The sequence below is a fragment of the Oncorhynchus masou genome, chromosome 21, assembly GCF_036934945.1.
Source record: "Oncorhynchus masou masou isolate Uvic2021 chromosome 21, UVic_Omas_1.1, whole genome shotgun sequence".
NCBI classification, from domain to species: domain Eukaryota; kingdom Metazoa; phylum Chordata; class Actinopteri; order Salmoniformes; family Salmonidae; genus Oncorhynchus; species Oncorhynchus masou.
This window is the reverse complement of record NC_088232.1, coordinates 30171944-30195519: the sequence shown is the minus strand read 5'-3', so window position 1 is coordinate 30195519 and position 23576 is coordinate 30171944. Positions and strand designations below refer to the sequence as shown.

The 23576-nt window shown below is 42.0% G+C and overlaps 1 protein-coding gene across 1 annotated transcript; it reads left to right on the top strand.

Moving 5' to 3' along the window:
* The first annotated feature begins 4890 nt into the window (after positions 1-4890).
* Positions 4891-20530, top strand: LOC135508092 (glutamyl aminopeptidase-like). The gene is made up of 20 exons (XM_064928034.1): positions 4891-5888; positions 8600-8741; positions 9036-9170; positions 9553-9673; positions 9774-9928; positions 16295-16408; positions 16519-16653; positions 16768-16833; positions 17115-17180; positions 17322-17482; positions 17609-17691; positions 17812-17948; positions 18059-18114; positions 18207-18357; positions 18513-18586; positions 18669-18773; positions 18948-19121; positions 19347-19487; positions 19631-19712; positions 19879-20530. The coding sequence occupies exons 1-20, from the start codon at positions 5248-5250 to the stop codon at positions 20026-20028; spliced, it is 2889 nt and encodes a 962-aa protein (XP_064784106.1). The 5' UTR covers positions 4891-5247; the 3' UTR covers positions 20029-20530.
* Positions 20531-23576: the final 3046 nt, after the last annotated feature.

The window sequence follows — 23576 nt, the reverse complement described above, 5'->3', positions numbered from 1 at the left end:
TCGTGATGGATCGGGGGGCTCCATATTGGCAATAAAACGGGTACAGGCCAATTGGCAAAATAGGTATTGTTGCCCAAGGAATGGCTGATGGACCTCTTCAGCTAGCCGGGAGATGGGCCTTGCAAAGGCTAGCTCCCGGCTAATTGGTGCTTGCTTCGAGACAGAGAAGTTGGCCAGGAGAAGCCAATCGGATAGCAGCTAGCGAGCTGTGATGATCCAGGTGAAGAGATTCAGAGCTTGCGGTGGGAATCTGGGGATATGGAGAAAAAGAAGTCTGATAAGCTCTGGGTTGAAGCACGCTGTGCAGACTGGTGTGAAGGGTTGCGTCAATCTAATCTAGTATCAGGATAAGTATGACACTGAGTCACCGTATTGTATGCTATGTACTTTTTATTAGCTAAGCAATAAGTGGTAAATGCAATTTTCGTATATACGGGTTCGCTGTAACAACACGCAGGGTAGAACAGAGAACTAACTTGTTCCTGACAAACATTTACATTACATTTAAGTCATTTAGCAGACGCTCTTATCCAGAGCGACTTACAAATTGGTGAATTCACCTTCTGACATCCAGTGGAACAGCCACTTTACAATAGTGCATCTAAATCATTTAAGGGGGGGGGTGAGAAGGATTACTTATCCTATCCTAGGTATTCCTTGAAGAGGTGGGGTTTTAGGTGTCTCCGGAAGGTGGTGATTGACTCCGCTGTCCTGGCGTCGTGAGGGAGTTTGTTCCACCATTGGGGGGCCAGAGCAGCGAACAGTTTTGACTGGGCTGAGCGGGAACTGTACTTCCTCAGTGGTAGGGAGGCGAGCAGGCCAGAGGTGGATGAACGCAGTGCCCTTGTTTGGGTGTAGGGCCTGATCAGAGCCTGGAGGTACTGCGGTGCCGTTCCCCTCACAGCTCCGTAGGCAAGCACCAAAGTTATTATAATATACTCTGACAGAAGTAGTTCCCGCTTCTGAGCTGGCCTGTCACAGAGTAGAGACTGGGCGTGGTTTAAACTCACTCAGCCTATAGTTGATTGTTGGCACACGAGCCGGTCCCAGCCCCCTAGGCGCTTCAGCGGTCAGTCATTGTAGTTGTGTAGAATATCTATGCGCTCACACACTCGATACAGTTATCACACACCTGGCTCCTGTTATCTAACAAAAGACCATTTGTTCTCTACACTACGTTCTTTTTCTGTATTTTTCCATCACGAGAAAGGCCCATGGCCCTGAAACTGTTAACAATGTCTCAAGTCAGCTATGTTGCATAACACATACACCCACACAAGCCAACAGCAGATAATATTCAATCACATATGATATGGTAACGGGGCTATAGTGCACAACACAGAACCTCACACTGGCAGGAGTTGACCGGGCTGAAGGTTAGCTGATGACCGCTAGCAGTGGCTAGCTAACTACTAGCTAGTAGCTAGTTTAGCTGGCTAGCTGGCTAGCTGCTGTTGAGGGTTCCAGTTCTAAAGTAAAGAAAATAGCAGATCCATACCACATTGGGTGAGACGGGTTGCAGGAGAGTATGTTGAAGTTTGGGGTTAAGAAAAATAGAAAAAAAATATATGCCAAGAAAAAAAATGTATAAAAAGATATACCCGGGACACGACAAGATGAAGACAAAAGACTGCTACACCATCTTGGAATAGGACTGATTAAGATACCACAGTGTCTATGAACATCATTTATTGTCATATTTATTGTAAAAATGGTCCTTTATATGATGAGCAATGCATTCTTTGAATACTGTCTCATACTTGTGTTAGGATGTTATAGACATACACTGAAGAGGCAAAGGTGTACACTGCAAGTAAAGTAAGTTGAAGTAACAAGGAAACCATGCTACCTACATTTAATCAAGGTTAGTCTCCTATTCTACACCTGCATTGCTTTCTGTTTGGAGTTTTAGGCTGGGTTTCTGTATAGCACTTTGTGACATCAGCTGATGTAAGAAGGGCTTTATAAATAAATTTGATTGATAGATAATCTGAGGAGAGCATGTGTGTACCAAATGTTCTAATAATCTGACAGTTTGGAAGCTCTTCACCTTCATGTATTTATTCATACATACAGTGGTGTTGATGTGCATGGAGAAGTGGCTATACTAAAATTTTGCACAAAATTTTGCAAACAGTCCGCCCGGCGAAGGCACCCCGCCCCTTGTGAAAAATTAGATGACAAACAGTGTACTATGAATGACCTAAAATCACGGCAGTTCGAAATATATCCACCATGCAGCGGTTATTTTAGGATGTAAATCTTGGTGGGGCAAACAAATATATATATATATATATTTTTTTTATGCATGTCAGCAAAGCCACAACACTAAACAATACTTTCATTGCACTACAACGGTGACAAATGATGCCCACAAACTGTTAGGGCCTACATAAATCAAATAAAATAAAATCACATTTTATTGGTCACATACACATATTTAGCAGATGTTATTGTGGGTGTACCGAAATGCTTGTGTTCCTAAGCACCAACAGTGCAGTAGTATCTAATTCATAACAATACACATAAATCTAAAAACAAATGAATGGAATTAAGAAATATATAAATATTAGGGCGAGCAATGTCGGAGTGGCATTGACTAAAATACAGTAGAATAGAATACAGTATATAATATGAAATTAGTAAAGCAGTATGTAAACATTATTCATGTGACTAGTGTTCCATTATTAAAGTGGCCAGTGATTCCATGTCTATGTATACAGGGCAGCATAGGGCTACGGTTCTTTTTTCTGACTTTCCGCCTGACTGATGTGCCCAAAGTAAACTGCCTGTTACTCAGGCCCAGAAGCCAGGATATGCATATAATTGGTACCATTGGATAGAAAACACTTTGAAGTTTGTAGAAATGTTAAAATAATGTATAAGACTATAACACAATAGATATGGTAGGAGAAAATCCAAAGAAAAACCAACCGGAAACGGTACCTCTGCTGTTGAGTTCCGTTTTGTTCTTAAATGGAAGTTGTGGTTCTGTCGGGTCTCTCTTCCCCCGCAAAAAAATAAGCATCTAGAAGAAGTTGGAAGGAACCCCAGGACTTCAAACCACTTTAGGATGCGGATGATTTGATAATTTATACAGTCCATCCGGAAAGTATACAGACGGCTAGACATTTTCCACATTTTGTTACGTTGCAATCTTATCTCATTAAATCGTTTCCCCCCCTCATCAATCTACACACAATACCCCATGATGACAAAGCCAAAACAGGTTTTTAGACATTTTTGAAAATGTATTAAAAATAAATATGGAAATATCATATTTACATACACTGCAGATATTCAGACTCTTTACTCAGTACTTTGTTGAAGAACATTTTGCAGCAATTACAGCCTCGAGTCTCCTTGGGTATGACGCTACAAGCTTGGCACACCTGTACTTGGGGAGTTTCTCCCATTCTTCTCTGCAGATTCTCTCAAGCTCGGTCAGGTTATGTCGGGAGTGTCACTGCACAGCTATTTTCAGGTCTCTCCAGAGATGTTTCGACTGGGTTCAAATCTGGGCTCTGGCTGGGCCACTTAAGGACATTCAGAGACTTGTCCCGAAGCCACTCCTGCGTTGTCTTGGCTGTGTGCTTAGGGTCGTTGTCCTGTTGGAAGGGGAACCTTCGCCCCAGTCTGAGGTCCTGAGCACTCTGAAACAGGTTTTCATCAAGGATCTCCCTCTACTTTGCTCCGTTCATCTTTGCCTCGACCCTGACTACTCTCACAGTCCCTGCCGCTGAAAAACATCCCCACAGCATGACGCTGCCACCACCATGCTTCACCGTAGGGATGGTGTCAGGTTTCCTCCAGATGTGACGCTTGGCATTCAGGCCAAAGAGTTCAATCTTGGTTTCATCAGACCAGAGAGTCTTGTTTCTCATGGTCTGAGAGTGTTTTAGGTGAATTTTGGCAAACTTCAAGCGGGCTGTCATGCGCCTTTTACTGAGGAGTGGCTTCTGTCTGGGCCACTCTACTATAAATGCCTGATTGGTGAAGTGCTGCAGAGATGGTTGTCTTCCTGGAACTCTGGAGCTCTGTCAGAGTGGCCATAAGGTTCTTGGTCACCTCCAGGACCAAGGCCCTTCTCCGATTGCTCAGTTTTGCCGGGTGGCCAGCTCTCGGAAGAGTCTTGGTTATTCCAAACTTCCTCTATTTAAGAATGGAGGCCACTGTGTTCTTGGGGACCTTTCAATGCTGCAGACATTGTTTTGCTATCCTTCCCAGATTTGTACCTCAACAAAATCCTGAGCTCTACAGACAATTCCTTCGACCTCGTGGCTTGGTTTTTGCTCTGACATACACTGTCAACGGTGGGACCTTATATAGACAGGTGTGTGCCTTTCCAAATCATGTCCAGTTTTTTTAATTGATCACAGGTGGACTCCAGTCAAGTTGTAGAAAAATCTGAAGGATGACCAATGGAAACAGGATACACCTGAGCTCAATTTCGAGTCTCATAGCAAAGGGTCTGAATACTTATGTAAATAAGGTATTGCAGTTTTTTTGTTTAATAAATTTGCAAAAATGTCTAAAACCTGTTTTCACTTTGTCATTATGGAGTATTGTGTGTAGAATGATGAGGATTTTAAAAATGTTTATCTATTTTAGAATAAGGCTGTAACTTAACAAAATGTGGAAAAGGTAAATTGGTCTGAATACTTTCCGAAGGCAATGTACATAATTGATATGGCGTAGGCCTTTACCTCCACTACACTACTTTGATATGCATCAGTGGGGATTAAGAAGTGAGTATATGTATACGCAATGCCCACTGAAAAAAAACTGCCCTGCATTAGTGTATAAGATTTGCCTCCAGTGCGTGATATTCCCTCTCTCTATTGTAGACTCCCCCTCAGCAACCCTGCTCCTCCTTCTCCACCTCCTCTCCACCACTCCAGCTAACCTCTCTCCACCTCCCACATGCAGCCTTGCACTCGATGGCAGGCAGACTGAGCTTGGATCAACTCAGACCAATAGATTTTCATCTTTGATATACTGGAACTCTGAATGACAAACTGTTAGTTTCAGATTAGCTCAGCCTAGGGTTCTCTTTTATCAGGTTTTACAGGAACTGATCTGTGGTCAGTTTTAAAGCAGCCTGGCATTGTGCTATCTCTCAGCTGCAACTCCTTGGAAATCTGATCAGGAAATAGTGTTTTCTTCCCTTACGTTATTCCTCCAGTAGGGGATTCAGAAGATATCTGAGGCCACAGCATTTTGTCTTGGGCCACCAAGGCGGGCACCATGGTTGAAAGCCTGGACTTTGAGAAGGTGGAGAAGAGGTATTGCATCCGAGGAAAGCACGTGGCCCTCATCTGTGCTGTGGTGGTGGTGTCAGCTGTAGCTGTGGGGCTAGGGGTGGGCCTCACACAGCCCGACAGTACCCCGGCTGACCCGGCCCCCACCGAGGGACCCCCCAAGCCCACCTCCCCTCCCCCACCAGTTGACAGGGGGCCCTGCAAGCCCTCCAACAACACTGACGGGGACTGGAAGAATTTCCGGCTGCCGGACTACGTGAAGCCGGTGCACTATGACCTCCACGTGGAGCCTGACCTGACAACTGACCTCTACAAGGGGAATGTATCCGTGCACCTGGAGGTGAGACGACCCACGAGGCACCTGTGGCTCCACATCCGGGAGACTTTCGTCAGGGCAGTCCCCAGGCTTGTTCTGAAAACCCCACAGGCACAGAGGGATGTGACTGTGGCCATCAAGGGTTGCTTTGAGTTCAAACTGCAGGAGTATGTCGTAGTGGAGGCGGAGGAGGAGCTTGCGGCCACCAAGCCCAATGAGGTGTACATCCTCACCCTGGACTTCCAGGGCTGGCTCAACGGATCTCTGGTGGGCTTCTACAGAGTCACCTACCCAGAAAATGGGGCCACCAAGTAAGTCCTTCGAGGCATGCATTTGTGGTTATAGATTGGGTGTATTTCAGTTTGTTTTTGTGTCTCCATGCATGTATGCATTTTGGTACACCAGAAGTACCTTCATTTCCAATGGAATGCTGCATTTGCCTTGCAGCAATATGTTGCAGAGGCAGTTGCAGTGCGTTCTGTGTTCTATTGTGGTGCATGCGTTGGATATATCCAACGTATACATCAAATTGTATTCGTATACTTGACAGAAATAGTATCAAAAGGTGAACTTTTAACTTTTGTTGCACACATATCCAGTTGAAGGACAAAGAAAACCGCACACTGCTCTTGATAGTATCACTGATATTTAATAAGCTTACGTATCGGCCTCACGGCCTTCGTCAGAGCCATATCAAGTTAAAATGTATAACTGCAGAATTTATTACGCAGCATTGAAGCAATGATGCTGTCCGTCTGATCGAGGCGTAGGGGAAGACAATATTTACGAAGACATGAATGAATGATTGCTGAGAATGGTTACAATGCAACTAAATCCCTCACATGCTCAGTGTTATGAGTGCTGCATATGCTACTTTGGACCCACTTGAATAGATCTATAACCATGACTCCATTATGCAATGTGGGATAGGGAAGAAAATCTGCAGAACTTTAGACCCTCAGCCAAATTCCTTCAAGGACAATTTCCTTTTGGGAACAAGTTTACGAGACGTAATCTGAGTGTTGACAGCTGAGTTTAGCTGAATGTGAGTGTGTGCATCTGTGCTTGTCTGTGTGTGTATGCGTGCACATGAGGCCCAGCAGCACACCATCTGTTAGTACTTTATGTCACACTAAAGAGACAGGGGTGTAATGGGATGAAACCACTGAGGGAAAAATAAACCTCGTCATTTTTTTTCACAGTACTTATTTTCCCAGGGAGTGCATTGATTCTTATCACTAATAGGACCATGGTTGAACCTCCGTTAGGTAAGAGTATATTTACCCGTCACAGTACGTTATCGGTTAAGTTGCTCTTATTCAAAGTTAAAATGATAGTGTTGATAATGTACAGTCGTGGCCAAAGGTTTTGAGAAAGACAAATATTAATTTCCACAAATTCTGATGCTTCAGTGTTTTTAGATATTTTTTTTCAGATGTTACTATGGATAACTGAATCATAATTACAAGCATTTCATAAGTGTCAAAGGCGTTTATTGACAATTACATTAAGTTGACGCAAAGAGTCAATATTTGCAGTGTTGACCCTTCTTTTTCAAGACCTCTGCAATCTGCCCTGGCATGCTGTCAATTAACTTCTGGACCACACCCTGACTGATGGCAGCCCATTCTTGCATAATCAATGCTTGGAGTTTGTCAGAATTTGTGGGGTTGTCAGAACTTGTCTCTTGAGGATTGACCACAAGTTCTCAATGGGATTAAGGTCTGGAGAGTTTCCTGGCTATGGACCCAAAATATCGATGTTTTGTTCCCCGAGCCACTTAGTTATCACTTTTGCCTAATGGCAAGGTGCTCCATCATGCTGGAAAGGGCATTGTTAGCCACCAAACTGTTCCTGGATGGTTGGGAGAAGTTGGTCTCGGAGGATGTGTTGGTACCATTCTTTATTCATGGCTGTGTTCTTAGGCAAAATTGTGAGTGAGCCAACTCCCTTGGCTGAGAAGCAACCCCACACATGAATGGTCTCAGGATGCTTTACTCTTGGCATGACACCGGACTGATGGTAGCGCTCACCTTGCCTTTTCCGAACAAGCTTTTTTCCAGATGCCCCAAACAATCGGAAAGGGGATTCATCAGAGAAAATGACTTTACCCCAGTCCTCAGCAGTCCAATCCCTGTACCTTTTGCAGAATATCAGTCTGTCCCTGATGTTTTACCTGGAGAGAAGTGGCTTCTTTACACCAGGCCATCCTCCAAAAGTCTTTGCCTCACTGTGCGTGCAGATGCACTCACACCTGCCTGCTGCCATTCCTGAGCAAGCTCTATACTGGTGGTGCCCCGATCCCACAGCTGAATCAACTTTAGGAGACGGTCCTGGCGCTTGCTGGACCCTGAAGCTTCACAACAATTGAACCGCTCTCCTTGAAGGTCTTGATGATCTGATAAATGGTTGATTTAGGTGCATTCTTACTGGCAGCAATATCCTGGCCTGTGAAGTCCTTTTTGTGCAAAGCAATGATGACGGCACGTGTTTCCTTGCAGGTAATCATGGTTGACAGAGGAAGAACAATGATTCCAAGCACCACCCTCCTTTTGAAGCTTCCAGTCTGTTATTCGAACTCAATCAGCATGACAGAGTGATCTCCTGCCTTCTCCTCGTCAACATTCACACCTGTGTTAACGAGAGAATCACTGGCATGATGTCAGTTGGTTCTTTTGTGGCAGGGCTGAAATTCAGTGGAAATTGTTTTTTGGGGATTCAGTTCATTTGCATGGCAAAGAGGAACTTTGCAATTAATTGCAATTAATCTGATCACTCTTCATAACATTCAGGAGTATATGCAAATTGTGTGTGTCGATAAGTATGACTTGAAAGGTGGACAGGTGTAGTAAAGCTACTTGCAGCATTGGCCATGAAATGTCAATTTTCTCTTTGCTCAAGCACATTTAGCAGCCACAATCCAGTAAACGCTGCATACCTAAACATTTATTGTACACAACAGTCTAATAAAAAGTCATATAAAGGGGTGACTTAGTCATGCCATGTTTCTTTTTCTTCCAAGAAAAATTGCTGCCACCGACCATGAGCCGACAGACGCCCGCAAATCTTTCCCCTGTTTTGATGAGCCAAACCAGAAGGCCACCTACAAGATTTCTATCACCCATGACAAGGACTATGAAGCCCTCTCCAATATGCCAGTGGAGGTACAGTCTTTGCAAGAAAAACATTTCATAGTAACAAATTGCTCCTTATAAAACATACCAAATAAGTGCATATAATGTATCCACAATCTATCACAAAAAAAGGTGTGCATAGTGTTATCCGTTAGTTTACTTGAAGCTGCAATGGAAGTCACTAAGAGGGAGAAGAGATTCAGTGCCATGAATGCAAAAGCAAGAGCCATCAATCTTATGCTTTGGGTCCTTGGTGCTGAGAACACAACCATTAGAGAGGCTGACTCACATCTGTATTAAACCACAGACCTTCTTCCTCTCCAGGGCGCCCCAGAGCTGCTTCCTGACAATAAGATCAAAACGTCCTTCCAGAGATCCGTTCCAATGAGTACCTATTTGGTATGTTTTGCTGTGCACCAGTTTACGTTTGTGGAAAGGAAATCGTCTAGAGGGATTCCTGTAAGTACTTGCAATTTTTCTCAGCAGTCATTTTCACTGGTCCCTCTACTACCTTAAACTAAGAAAATATTTACTGTTGAAAGTCATATTTTATAGTCTACAGAGTATATTGAGAGTAAATATTGTAACACTTTACCTTAAGCCTGTCCAGTTCAAAGTTTTAAATGGTGTAAAAGCTAAGTAAAAAGTTGATTTAATTGTTGTGTTGAGATTTCAGCAGTTAGTTACACTTTACAATGTTTTGGAGAAAATCTAAAGAATTATAAATACTGTGTTGATTAAATGCACGCATGTATTTAGACAGGCATGCTCGCACATACTGTAGTGTATAACACTCCCATAACCTACCTCAACAACTTTGCTTTTAATAATTTTCTTCCAGTTGCGAATCTATGCACAGCCTGCACAAATTGCGACAGCAGAGTATGCTGCTAACACAACCAAGATCATTTTTGACTACTTTGAGGAATATTTCGACATGACATACTCCATCCCAAAGCTAGGTAATTTGATATCTCCTCTGTTTGTGAACTGTTGTAACTACTGGATACAATTAATTCATAATGACTTATACACACATGCTTGCAATTTTTGTTTTTCCAGATAAGATTGCCATCCCTGACTTTGGCACAGGTGCCATGGAGAACTGGGGTCTGATCACCTACAGGGAGGCCAACCTCCTCTATGATGAGAACCAGTCGTCATCGTACAACAAACAACGTGTGGCTAGCGTCATCGCTCATGAGCTGGTCCACCAGGTGAGAAACACCTGTCTCCAACATTCCCACAACAGAAACACAACCACGAGAAAACATTCAAGAGTTATTCATTAGTCATGTTATAGTGGAAAACTAATGGAAAACATCTTATAGTGGAATATTAAAAAACATATTTTATAGTCATAGTCATAGAGGGACCCAAGCTCAATCACCCCAAAATTATATTACGGTATTCAGTGATGATTTTAGCATGTACATTTTGGTGGGGCAAACTCATATTATTATGCATGCCACAAAGCCACTACACAACAAAACACTAAACAATACATTAATTGCACTATAACGGTGACAACAAAACAAAAACCGACCCTCACAATATCAACTGCGTCTATTACTGAACTTTTCGTATGAAAACAAATATTTGAATGGGAAGAGAATGCCACTGGCAAACGTGGTTACAGATCCAACAACATTATTTAGTATCCTCTCCTCATGAAGAAAAGCACATGAGCTAATTTATGCAGCAGCATACAAGCCATTTTTGGACTCACCGTTGTTGTGCTGTGCTCACTTGGACAGGGAGGTGGCGCAGCGGTCCTTCTTGTTGTCACATTTTGTTGTCAAAGGGGCTCTCAACACAACTGGGAACTAAAAAAAACAAGGTTGAATCATGACGTCAGTGATCTTCAGGTCGGTGCTCTAGAAGAGGCCATAGTTCTCGGTTTGGAATTCCGAGTTGGATGACCGTTCAAGATGTATTTTCCCAGTCGGAGCTCGTCACTGAACTCTGAGAATTCCCGGTTCCGAGTTTCTAGTTGTTTTGAACGCAGCAGAAGTCATGCTGGATTGACAGCATGGCCAATGTATTCAACCTTTTCTGGCTCATGGTGTTGCAAGTGAATGTTTATCTTCTTTTTTTTACCCCTTTTTCGTGGTATCCAATTGTCTCATCGCTGTAACTCCTGTACAGACCTGGGAGAGGTAATGGTCAAGAGCAGTGCGTCCTCCAAAACACAACCAAGCCGCACTGCTTCTTGACACAATGCCCACTTAACCCGGAAGCCAGCCACACCAATGTGTTGGAAGAAACACTGTATAACTGGCGCCCATGTCAGCGTGCACTGAGCCCAGCCCGCCACAAGAGTCGCTAGTGTGCGATGGGACAAGGACATCCCTGCCGACCAAACCCTTCCCTGGGATTGGGGAGGGTCATGGCCGGCTGTGACAGAGCCTGGACTCGAACCCAGAATGTCAGTGGCACAGCTAGCACTGCGCCACTCGGGAGGCCCCAATGTTTATATTTTAAGCTTGGAAAAGAGACACTTTCAGACAGATGTTTTAAATTCTTAAACCCAGACTTGGACCACACACCCTTGCCACCAAATAGCAGGCTGTCGAAGCAAAATAGTGATTGCTTTGCAATGCTTGCAGTTAGCCACTGATTCCTTCCAACCCACTCATTGTTGAAATTGCGATTTCCGACTTGTTGTGTAATGTTTATGTCCGATGGATGATGAGCACCGATACCTTTTATCTATAATTTATCTTCATATGACAAGGCTGGAAAAGGAACTGCCAGTAGATTGTTGACGTGACGATGACTGCTTGTCTAGCTTGCTAGCTGAGATTTAGAAAGCAACATGATCAGTCCAATCAAAGCTACGGTAGATATAAGGTGATTTGACATACATTTTATATGTGGCCAATGACATTGAGCCTTCTTGGATGGGCACTTCTAATGTAAATCTATGGTAACACTCAAGGGGGCTTGAACTGCCTAGCTCTCCCTGTAGATTCTGTGGTGACATAGTGTCCCCATGAGTGACAGAACACGGAGCCAATCATGGCACAACTAAAGAAGATTACCAACACCTACGCTCTGTATATTCCGCTGGCTGCCCCTCAACCACAGTAAGCACTGACCTAGACTGAAACACCTGCATTTTGGAGCTGCCTTACTCAAGATAGATTTAATTTAATTAATTTAATTTTTTTTTTTTAAATTACAGTTTTAAGTGACATGAATTAATGCCAAACTAACATGCAAAACAGGCAATTATTTTTATAAATGTATATACAGTTGAAGTCGGAAGTTTACATACACTTAGGTTAGAGTCATTAAAACTTGTTTTTCAACCACTCCACAAATTTCTTGTTAACAAACTATAGTTTTGACAAGTCAGTTAGGACATCTACTTTGTGCATGACACAAGTATTTTCTCCAACAATTGTTTACAGACAGATTATTTCACGTATAATTCACTGTATCACAATTCCAGTGGGTCAGAAGTTTAGACACACTAAGTTGACTGTGCCTTTAAACAGCTTGGAAAATTCCAGAAAATGATGTCATGGCTTTAGAAGCTTCTGATAAATGATGTAAATTAGCCTGAGTCAATTGGAGGTGTACCTGTGGATGTATTTCAAGGCCTACCTTCAAACCCAGTGCCTCTTTGCTTGACATCATGGGAAAATCAAAAGAAATCAGCCAAGACCTCAGAAAATAAATTGTAGACCTCCACAAGTCTGGTTCATCCTTGGGAGCAATTTCCAAATGCCTGAAGGTACCACGTTCATTTGTATAAACAATCGTACACAAGTATATACATCATGGGACCACGCAGGTGTCATACCGCTCAGGAAGGAGACGCGTTCTGTCACCTAGCGATGAACGTACTTTGGTGCGAAAAGTGAAAAGCAATCCCAGAGCAACAGCAAAGGACCTTGTGAAGATGCGGAGGAAACAGGTACAAAAGTATCTATATTCACAGTAAAACGAGTCCTATCTCAGCAAGGAAGAAGCCACTGCTCCAAAACCTCAATAAAATAGCCAGACTACGGTTTGCAACTGCACATGGGTACAAAGATCGTACTTTTTGGAGAAATTATGAAACAAAAATAGAACTGTTTGGCCATAATGACCATTATTATGTTTGGAGCAAAAAGGGGGAAGCTTGCAAGCTGAAGAACACCATCCCAACCGTGAAGCACGGGGGTGGCAGCATCATTTACATTTACATTTAAGTCATTTAGCAGACGCTCTTATCCAGAGCGACTTACAAATTGGTGAATTCACCTTCTGACATCCAGTGGAACAGCCACTTTACAATAGTGCATCTAAATCATTAAGGGGTGGGGGGGGGGGGGTGGTGAGAAGGAAATGTTGTTGTGGGAGTGCTTTTCTGCAGGAGGGTCTGGTGCACTTCATAAAATCGATGGCATCATGAGGTTGGAAAATTATGTGGATATATTGAAGCAACATCTCAAGACATAAGTCAGGAAGTTAAAGCTTCGTCGCAAATGGGTCTCCCAAATGGACAATGATTCCAAGGACACTTCCAAAATTGTGGCAAAATGGATTAAGGACAACAAAGTCAAGGTATTGGAGTGGCCATCACAAAGCCCTGACCTCAATCCCATATAAAATTGTGGGCAGAACTGAAAAAGCGTGTGCGAGCAAGGAGGCCTACAAACCTGATTCAGTTACACCAGCTCTGTCAGGTGGAATGGGACAAAATTCATCCAATTTATTGTGGGAAGCTTGTGGAAGGCTACCCGCAACGTTTGACCCAAGTTAAACAATTTAAAGGCAATGCTACCAAGTACTAATTGAGTGTATGTAAACTTCTGACCCACTGGGAATGTGATGAAAGAAATTAAAGCTGAACAAAATAATTCTCTCTACTGTTATTCTGACATTTCACATTCTTAAAATAAAGTGGTCATCCTAACTGACCTAAAACAGGGCATTTTTATTAGGATTAATTGTTGGGAATTGTGAAAACTGAGTTTAAATGTTTTTGGCTAAGGTGTATGTAAACTTCCGACTTCAACTGTATACATATATACTGTATGTATTTTATAGCTAAACAGGTGTGGCCTTTCCCGGAATGACGGGTCACCACTGACGGTATTGTGTCACCATGATGAAGTCCAATGATGAGGGGAAAGTCATGAAGCACATGTTAGCGGCAGAGCTCAAAGTTGGAAAGAGAACAACCCTATCTTTGTATCAATCAATAGCTTGGAATGGTTTGATATTGACCATGAATTTGGTAATGGGAATGATAGTGTTTTATTGACTTATGTCAGCCCCCCAGTTATCCATTAAGCCTTTTATGATGTGCAACAATGAGGACTTTTTTCTTTTTTGGGCAATAAGAGGGTGATGGGGCTGTCCATAAAGTTTTATGAACTGTCCAAAGTGACAGGACTGAGGGGGAAGTGCGAACTGGGTGCTCTTTCCTTGTTCCCACAGCCTGTTTACAGGAAGGTGAATATCAGCACAGTTGCAACCACATCCTAGAGTTACAACAAACATGCTTACAATGTGCAGTTCAGATAGTGATCCAGTCATAAAGAAATAAAACACTCCGGTAATCCATAAAAAGCAATAAAAAGCATGAAAATCCACAGAAAAGCACATGTCTGTTTCTTACATTGAGGTCTACAATTCCATACCCAGCATTTGTAAATCAGCTTATATCCTCTCACTGCTAAAGGGTGGAGATCCCTCAGATGCTAATAACTATTGTCCTATCTCTAAACGCCCTATCTTGGCCAAAGTTTATGAATCCCTAGTGAACTCACAGTTAAACTTCTTAATTGAAAAGAATATATTGAGCGTGGTTCAGTCTAGCTTTAGATTAGGGTACAGCACCACAACTGCAGCTACAGCAATGGCAAACGACATCATTAATGGACTTGATGAAAAGCAACATTGTGCTGCTCTGTTTGTGGATTCATCAAAGGCCTTTTATTCAGTTGACCATGAACTGTTGCTAGCTAGACTCAGTAACATTGGTCTCAGTGAAGGGGCAGTAAATTGGTTTAGGAACTATTTTTCTGACAGAACATAATGTGTATATACTGACAATCACAAGTCTAGCTTTCTTGAGATTAATAGAGGTGTGCCCCAGGGTTCCATTTTAGCTCCTGTGATGTTCTCAATTTTTATTAATGATTTGGGAGATGGGATGTAACCAGCAAAGTTACATCTATATGCAGATGATACAGTTATATATTCACGTGCTCCTTCTCTGGTTCAGGCTGTTGAAGAGCTCCAGACTGCTTTTCAATCACTGCAGGTCTCCCTTTATTATCTCAAATTGGTCTTGAATATACAAAAAAAATAAATTCATGACCTTTAACAGAGCTAGAACTCTGCCAGAGAACATTAGCATTGTCACATCTGGTGGCTTATCCATTGCAAAAGTGTCATCCTACAAATACCTAGGTATTTGGTTGGATAACAAGTTGTCCTTTAAAGTTCATGTGGATAATATTGTGACAAAGCTTAAATTGAAATTGGGTTTTTATTTTCGTAATAAGTCTTGCTTTTTGCTTACGGCTAGAAAGAAGCTTGTGCAGCACACTTTTCTCTCTGTTATTGATTATGATGACTTGTTGCATAAGCATGCAACCTCCTCCGTCTTACAGAGACTGGATTGTGTTTATCATGCATCATTGCGCTTTATTACAAATGACAAGTCACTCACCCACCATTGCACATCGTACCATATGGTAGGTTGGACCTCACTTTATATGCTCAGAAAGATACATTTGTATGTGTTCATCGACAATGCCCTTTTGGGTAAACTCCCTCTTTACCTCTGTAGTCTGGTCTCCTTCAGCACCAGCAGTTACCATACCCGGTCTGCTAGGTGGTTGCTACTTAAAGTCCCCAGAACATTCACAATATTAGGCAAGACTGCCTTCTCTTCTTGTTCACCAGACACATGGAATAATCTACAATCCATGCTTCATCTAGATATGTTAGTGCCACTGAATGAATTTAAAATATTGATGGGAGACTCTGTTACGGAAGAGTGTAAATGCTTTTTGGGGGCTGGATCATGTTGTATTGTATTGTTGTATGTTTTAATTATGTAATGTATTGATTGTTGCTGCCTTCTTGGCCAGGTCTCCCTTGAAAAAGAGACTCTGGGTCTCAATAGGCCTTTTCTGGTTAAATAAAGGTACAAATATATATTAATATATATATATATCATAAGAAAATTTGAAAAAGTGAGAGTAGCACTTAACTTCACTAGTAAATACCAGTAGAAACTATGTGGGTTTTATATGTTCTTATTGTGTAACTTTGTTCTGTGTTTTATGTTTTATACTGTATGCAGAGCTGTAGAGTGTTAACCTGCATGCTATGATATTTTGTGTGTATGAAAAGATTGTGTTGTTGGAGCTTTGTTTGGTATGTGTGTGTTTCTCTGTTGTTTTGTGTCCTTGGCTAACTAGTCCAACTATCTTTGAGTCCCACTGTTGGCTGAAGTATCCAGAACACACAAGCACTCACACACACATGCACGCCCTCACACTCACCCATACACACTTGTTTGTAAATAAAGTCAGCTGGAAGATAACTTTGCATGTTGTATTTTCCTGCAGTGGTTCGGGAACATCGTGACCATGGATTGGTGGGATGACCTTTGGCTAAATGAGGGCTTTGCCAGTTTCTTTGAGTACATCGGTGTAGAGGAGGCTGAGCCCCTCTGGGGAATGGTGAGTCCATCTAATAGATCCTAAATTGAGTGATTTGAAATGGATTTGCTTTAACCTCAACTCTGGTTATGCATAAATTCTAAATCTACTTCGGTCTCTGTCTTTACCAGCGTGACATCATGATCATCAGTGATGTACTTCCTGTCATGGTGGACGATGCACTCGTCACCTCCCATCCAATCATTGTGGATGTATCAACTCCGGCTCAGATTACCTCTGTGTTTGATAGCATATCCTACAGTAAGGTAATCTTAAACTGTGCCTCTTTTCACCTTACTTCATGGGATGGAATAAAATGTAATGAAATTAAATGAGTCTTTAAATCCATTCCAAACATGTTCCTGTAACTGTTATTCTAGGGGGCATCAATTCTCAGGATGGTGGAGGACTGGTTGGGTCGAGACAACTTCAGAGATGGCTGTCGGGTAAGAGTCCATTTCATCTGAGTAGATAATAGTATCCTTACAGCAAGTCTCTTGATTCCTATTCAGTCAATAGCGGAATCATGTGGTAATAGCGAGTGTTAGGGAGATGCAATCCCTTCCTTGTTGAATTAAAATGATGATTACTGTCAGACAGTCTACCATGGTAATACTTAACTTGAAAGGGTCATAGCAATACATAACCTACATTTGATTTATCATTAAATCTATGGATGGCCACATTGCTAAATTGATGGTAACCTGTTTTTCTCTCCCTTCAACAGAAATACTTGAAAGATTTCCACTTTGAGAATGCCAAAACAGACAACTTTTGGGCATCACTTGCTAATGTATGTTTGTCATATCTAATTTGGTCGTAGTAATTCAAAAATATATAAATATATAAATAGTTGATATTATTGACATTATTTCACTGCATCTAACGTCGTGTTTTTATTTGTATGATACACACTAAAACATTTTGTTTGCAGGTGAGTGGGTTGCCTGTAGCAGACGTGATGGACACATGGACCAAACAGATGGGCTACCCAGTACTGGACCTGTCTACCATCAATGCTCAGACCAAACTCACCCAGCGAAGATTCCTGTTGGACCCCAATGCCAATCCCACCCAGCCACCCTCACCACTCAGGTCAGTTATTCACAGCAATATCAAATCCCTTTGTGATAATTGATTGATTTCCCCATGGATGTAGTTTCAGCTATATTTTTTTAGGAGAAACCGGTATTTCTTAAAAGGTCTATGTTTTTATCTTAGTTACAAGTGGAACATCCCTGTTAAGTGGTACTCAGTGGATAGTAATACATCTATTTCCATCATGTTCAACAAGTCCAATCCAGGTAAAGATATTTCTGACCAAATCCTAGACTTGACCTTTTTAACATTACATTTCCAGCCTCTGGTAACATCATGTATTTAGTCAAATTGAAGTCATACATGTTCGTCTGTCATACGAATAGAGCTAGTCTTAGCTGGCTATTCCCCTGCTACGGATGGACTGCTGAAGGTCAACAACGACCACATTGGATTTTACAGAGTCAATCACCCTGACAGCATATGGAGCACAATTAGTCAACAACTCCAAACAAATCATCAGGTAATATAATTCAAACTGCTACTATTGTATCAGATGCAATATTAATTGTTTTAATCTTACCAGTTCATGGGTTAAACTTGTGGTGATCAGCATGACACTTTCTTTACTAGGAGTTAGACGCTGCTGACCGATGCAGTTACATTGATGATATCTTTGCTCTGGGAAGGTAAATTAACACTACTGACATTTCCTTGAAGTACATCTGTCAATATAAAACTGAGATTAAACATAATGTCGTTGTCTTATCGGCCTCATCAGGGCAGACGCTGTCGATTATGGAAATGCATTCAACCTGACAAAATACCTGACCAATGAGACTGAGTACATCGTCTGGAAACGTGTGTCTTCTTCCATCGCCTATGTGCAAGACATGTTATCAGACGACACTGTCCTTTACCCCAAATTCCAGGTGAGTCATTTAAAAACAAACACATTTGACAGGTGAATTCCGCCCTCTGCTGGCCAACCAGAACACACACACACACACACACACGCACACACACACACAAAATAATAATCTTGTGAGTTTACTCATACATGGGGTGTCACTTACTTTCCCTACAGAAATTATTCCGTGAGCATGTGCAGACTATCTCCAGGCAACTGGGATGGGACGACGTGGGAAGCCAGAGAGATAGGTAAGACTAGGATTTGACAGATCACTGGTGTATTTACTGAATATTGATCCTAAACTGTATTGTCTATATTGGTTTTGTATAGGCTGTTGCGTGAGACAGTCCTGGAAATTGCTTGTCAAATGGGCGACCAGGAAGTTCTAAATGAAGCATCTGCTATATTTGACCAATGGATCGCAGGAACCATCAGGTATATACAGTATTAGTCTTGACTCTTGAATAAAATCACTAAAATGACACATGATCTACTTACTAAACCAATCTGCTGTACATGGACATAACTAACTACTTCATTAGCATTCATATTCCTAAAATCCTGTTTATCCCACTAAGCCTAAATGGTAACATGACCTTTGACCTCCAGCACTGTGGGGGTGAACCTGCGCTTGCTGGTGTATCGCTACGGCATGAAGAACTCAGGCACTGGGGCGAAGTGGAACGTAATGTTTGAGAGATACAAAACAGAGAGCTTGGCCCAAGAGAAGGACAAGCTCTTGTATGGATTGGCATCTGTGGAGAACATCAGTCTTCTGAATAAGTAAATAAAAAACAATCATTCTCTTCATACTTTCTCTTTATATATAATTTTTAAAAGCATTATTCAAAATCACTTCTTAACATAATCCATTGAAACGTTATTACTAGAGCGAGAGTACATTTATTGGCAAAAGTGTGATACTTTTTTCTGGGAATATTTTAGTTTGTTCAGCTAGATATGGCTTATGAGAATGGTGCTTAAGATAACGGTGTTGTTGTTTCACAGCTTACTGGAGGCGTGTAAAGATGAGAGTATTGTGAGGACTCAGGATCTGTTCACTGTGGTCCGCTATGTCTCTCTGAATCGCTACGGCAAGACCATGGCCTGGAACTGGGTCGTCCTCAACTGGAACTACCTAGTGAACAGGTGAGCCCATTCTCTGATTTACTTCTCTGAGTCTGAATGGAGAGTCACTGAGCCCAGAGTCATTGAAGTGATAGTGACTACATGGAATGCGATGTAAATTGACTGAATTAGCAGCAATTAAGCCTCCTTTTGTTTTGTTACAGATACACCATCAACGACAGGAACCTGGGACGCCTGCTGACCAGAATCAGCACCACCTACAACACAGAGTTACAGCTGTGGCAGGTTAAGACAGAGCCCTTTTATTCATAGAACTGGAATTACTCTAACATTATACCACTCAAATCAAAAACAAGCGCTGGTGTGCTCGAATTTAAGATTGACTGATGTATGTGGATTGTGCCTTTTGACTGTGGCTATGTTTATGACTGACTGTTTGGTTGTATTTTAGATGGAGCACTTTTTCAAGCTGAACCCTAATGCCGGGGCTGGGGAGATGCCTAGGCAGCAAGCTCTAGAAACAGTGAAGAACAACATTGAGTGGGTCAGGAGGAACAAGGCAGAGATCAGCTCATGGCTGGAGAGCAACGTCACTTACTGATGACATCAGGCCAACACAAGACTAAAGAACTGTAAACCTAATCCAAATCACAAACCTTCATGCGGTTTCTACTCATTCATTCAACAATAGGGATAGATCATGCCACAGGACTGCTTGTTTCTAAATCAAGTGTCAAGTCCCTCCATCCTGGGCACTCTGCTGTGCAAACACACTTCTGAAGGGCAGAAAAACTCTGAAATGACTGAATTCCGGCCAGTAACTCAGCGGAATACTCTATCTTTAATCTAGTGTAATCAATTTTCTGTACTTAGTGCCTTTCCTGCATTACTTATAAAAGTATGTTTTTGATGCAGAAATATTTAATTTTGTATGAACTGCTTGTACAGAATTTCAGATGATCTAAATAACCATGAAAACTTTTCATCTCTGGCCAGGTATGTTGATTTACATGTATAAAAAATTATTTCAATATTGTTTCAAACAATGAAAAGTGTTCAAATGTATAAGAAATAAAGAAGAGCATATATGCACTTACTGTGAATACTGAGCACTTGGATGAGTGTGTTGCCACAGGGAAGAACATTTTGAAAGCATAATGTTGTACACAGAAACATACTTTGTTTGTTTATGCTAATATTACAGTAAAGTAAAACGCATCGGGAAGACTATGGCTATAATGTCATGAAATAAAAATGTACATAGTTAACCCCAACATATCAAAATAAATCCCAGTTAATATAGAAGCACCAACACTACATGACCAAAAGCATGTGAACACCTGCTCATTGAACATCTCAATTGAAAATCATAGCCATGAATATGGAGTTGGTCCCCGCTTTGCTGCTATAACAGCCTCCACTCTTCTGGGAAGGCTTTCCACTAGATGTTGGAACATTGCTGCACAGACTTGCTTCCATTCAGCCACAAGAGCATTAGTGAGGTTGGGCACTGATGTTGGGCCATTACGCCTGGCTCGCAGTCGCCGTTCCAATTCATCCCAAATGTGTTCAATGGAGTTGAGGTCAGGGCTCTGTGCAGGCAAGTCAAGTTCTTCCACACAGATCTTGACAAACCATTTCTGTATAGATCTCACTGTTCACAGGGCATTGTCATGCTGAAACAGGAAAAGGCCTTTCCCAAACTGTTGCCACAAAGTTGGAAGCACATAATCGTCTAGAATGTCATTGTGTGCTGTAGCGTTAAGATTTCCATTCACTGGAACTAAGGGGCCTAGCCCAAGCCATGAAAAACAGCCCCAGACCATTATTCCTCCTCCACCAAACTTTACAGTTGGCACTATGCATTCGGGCAGGTAGCGTTCTCTTGGCATCCGCCAAACCCAGATTCGTCTGTCAAATCAAATGTTATTGGTCACATATACATGTTTAGCAGATGTTATTGTGGGTGCAGTGAAATGCTTGTGTTTCTAGCTCCAACAGTGCAGTAATATCTAACAATTCACAACAATACACACAAACCTAAATGTAAAATAATGGAATCAAGGAATATATAAATATTAGGATGAGCAATGTCGGAGTAGCATAGACTAAAATACAGTAGAAAAGAATACAGTATACACATATGAGATGAGTAAAGCAAAATATGTCAACATTATTAAAGTGGCCAGTGATTTCAAGTCTATGTATATAGTGCAGCAGCCTCGAAGGTGCAGGGTTACATAACCGGAAGGAAGCTGCCTAGTGATGGCTATTTAACAGTCTGATGGCCTTGAGATAGAAGCTGTTTTTCAGTCTCTCAGTCCCAGCTTTGATGCACCTGTACTGACCTTGCCTTCTAGATGATAGCGGGGTGAACAGGCAGTGGCTCGGGTGGTTGTTGTCCTTGATGATCTTTTTGGCTTTCCAGTGACATCGGGTGCTGTAGATGTCCTGGAGGGCAGGTAGTTTGTCGGACTGCCAGATGGTGAAGAGTGATTCATCCCTCCAGAGAACGCGCTTACACCAACTCCAGCCGCTGCTCGGCCATGGAATCCCATTTCATGAAGCTCCAGACAAAAACGTTATAGAGCTGACGTTGCTTCCAGAGGAAGTTTGGAACTTGGTAGTGAGTGTTGCAACCGAGGACAGATTACTTTTACATGCTACGTGCTTCAGCACTCGGCAGTCCCGTTCGGTAAGCTTGTGTGGTCTACCACTTCGCGGGTGAGCCATTATTGCGTCTAGACGTTTCCACTTCCTAATAACAGCACTTACAGTTGACCGGGGCAGCTCTAGCAGGGCAGAAATTTGACAAACTGACTTGTTGGAATGGTGGCATCCTGTGATGGTGCCACGTTAAAAGTCACTGAGCTCTTCAGTAAGGCTCTATTGCCAATTTGTCTATAGAGATTGCATGGTGGTATGGCAATGGGTGTGGCTGAAATAGCCAAATCCACTAATTTGAAGGGGTGTCCACATACTTTCGTATATATAGTGAATCTTAAAAATGTAACCATGGTCCAGAAACACTGGCATTGGACAGAAGCTCTTCTTTGATACACAGCAATGCAGGCAAAGCTGTAAGGTTGACGTCTAATGTCTCAAATGAATTAAAACCACTTTCGTATATTTTGATGTCCCAATAAATAATGGGTGACTTGGGCTGTACCTCAGTAGTCTTAAATAGATTTTTTAACTGTTCTCTCATGACCACTGGTAGGGTCTAGAAAGCTTGGTGGGGTAGGACTTTTTTTAAATAAATTTTTATTTTACCGTTATTTTACCAAGTAAGTTGACTGAGAACACGTTCTCATTTACAGCAACGACCCGGGGAATAGTTACCGGGGAGAGGAGGGGGATGAATGAGCCAATTGTAAGCTGGGGATGATTAGGTGACTGTGATGGTATGAGGGACAGCTTGGGAATTTAGCTAGGACACCGGGGTTAACACCCCTACTCTTACGATAAGTGCCATGGGATCTTTAATGACCTCAGAGAGTCAGGACACCCCTTTAACATCCCATCCTTTTAAAGTTGCTTACACCTATCCCATCCTCTAACATCAGTGCAATCAAATAATAAATACCATACAGTGTGTACATATACTGTAATTACACTGTACATATATGTATATACATATACAGTGCCTTCGGAAAGTATACAAACCCCTTCACTTTTTCCACATTTTGTTATGTTACAACCTTATTTTAAAATGTATTAAATAGTTTTTTCCCCCTCATCAATCTACACACAATACCCTATGACAAAGAAAAACCAGGTTTTTGTATAAATAAAATTCAAACTGAAATATCACATTAACATAATTACTCAGACCCTTTACTCAGTACTTTTTTGAAGTACCTTTGGCAGCGATTACAGCCTTGAGTCTTGCTGGGTATGACGATACAAGCTTGGCACACCTGTATTTGGGGAGTTTCTCCCATTCTTCTCTGCAGATCCTCTCAAGCTCTGTCAGATTGGATGGGGAGTGTTGCTGCACAGCTATTTTCAGGTCTCTAAAGAGATGTTTGATCGGGTTCAAGTCCGGGCTCTGGCTGGGCCACTCAAGGATATTCAGAGACTTGTCCCGAAGCCACTCGAGCGTTGTTTTGGCTGTGTGCTTAGGGTCGTTGTCCTGTTGGAAGGTAA

Excerpts from the sequence above, each read along its gene's own strand:
- LOC135508092 (XM_064928034.1), top strand. The coding sequence starts at position 5,248 with ATGGTTGAAAGCCTGGACTTTGAGAAGGTGGAGAAGAGGTATTGCATC. Across the intron at positions 17,692-17,811 it reads GTTCAACAAGTCCAATCCAG|AGCTAGTCTTAGCTGGCTAT; the intron begins GTAAAGATATTT and ends TCATACGAATAG. Across the intron at positions 19,122-19,346 it reads AACATCAGTCTTCTGAATAA|CTTACTGGAGGCGTGTAAAG; the intron begins GTAAATAAAAAA and ends GTTGTTTCACAG.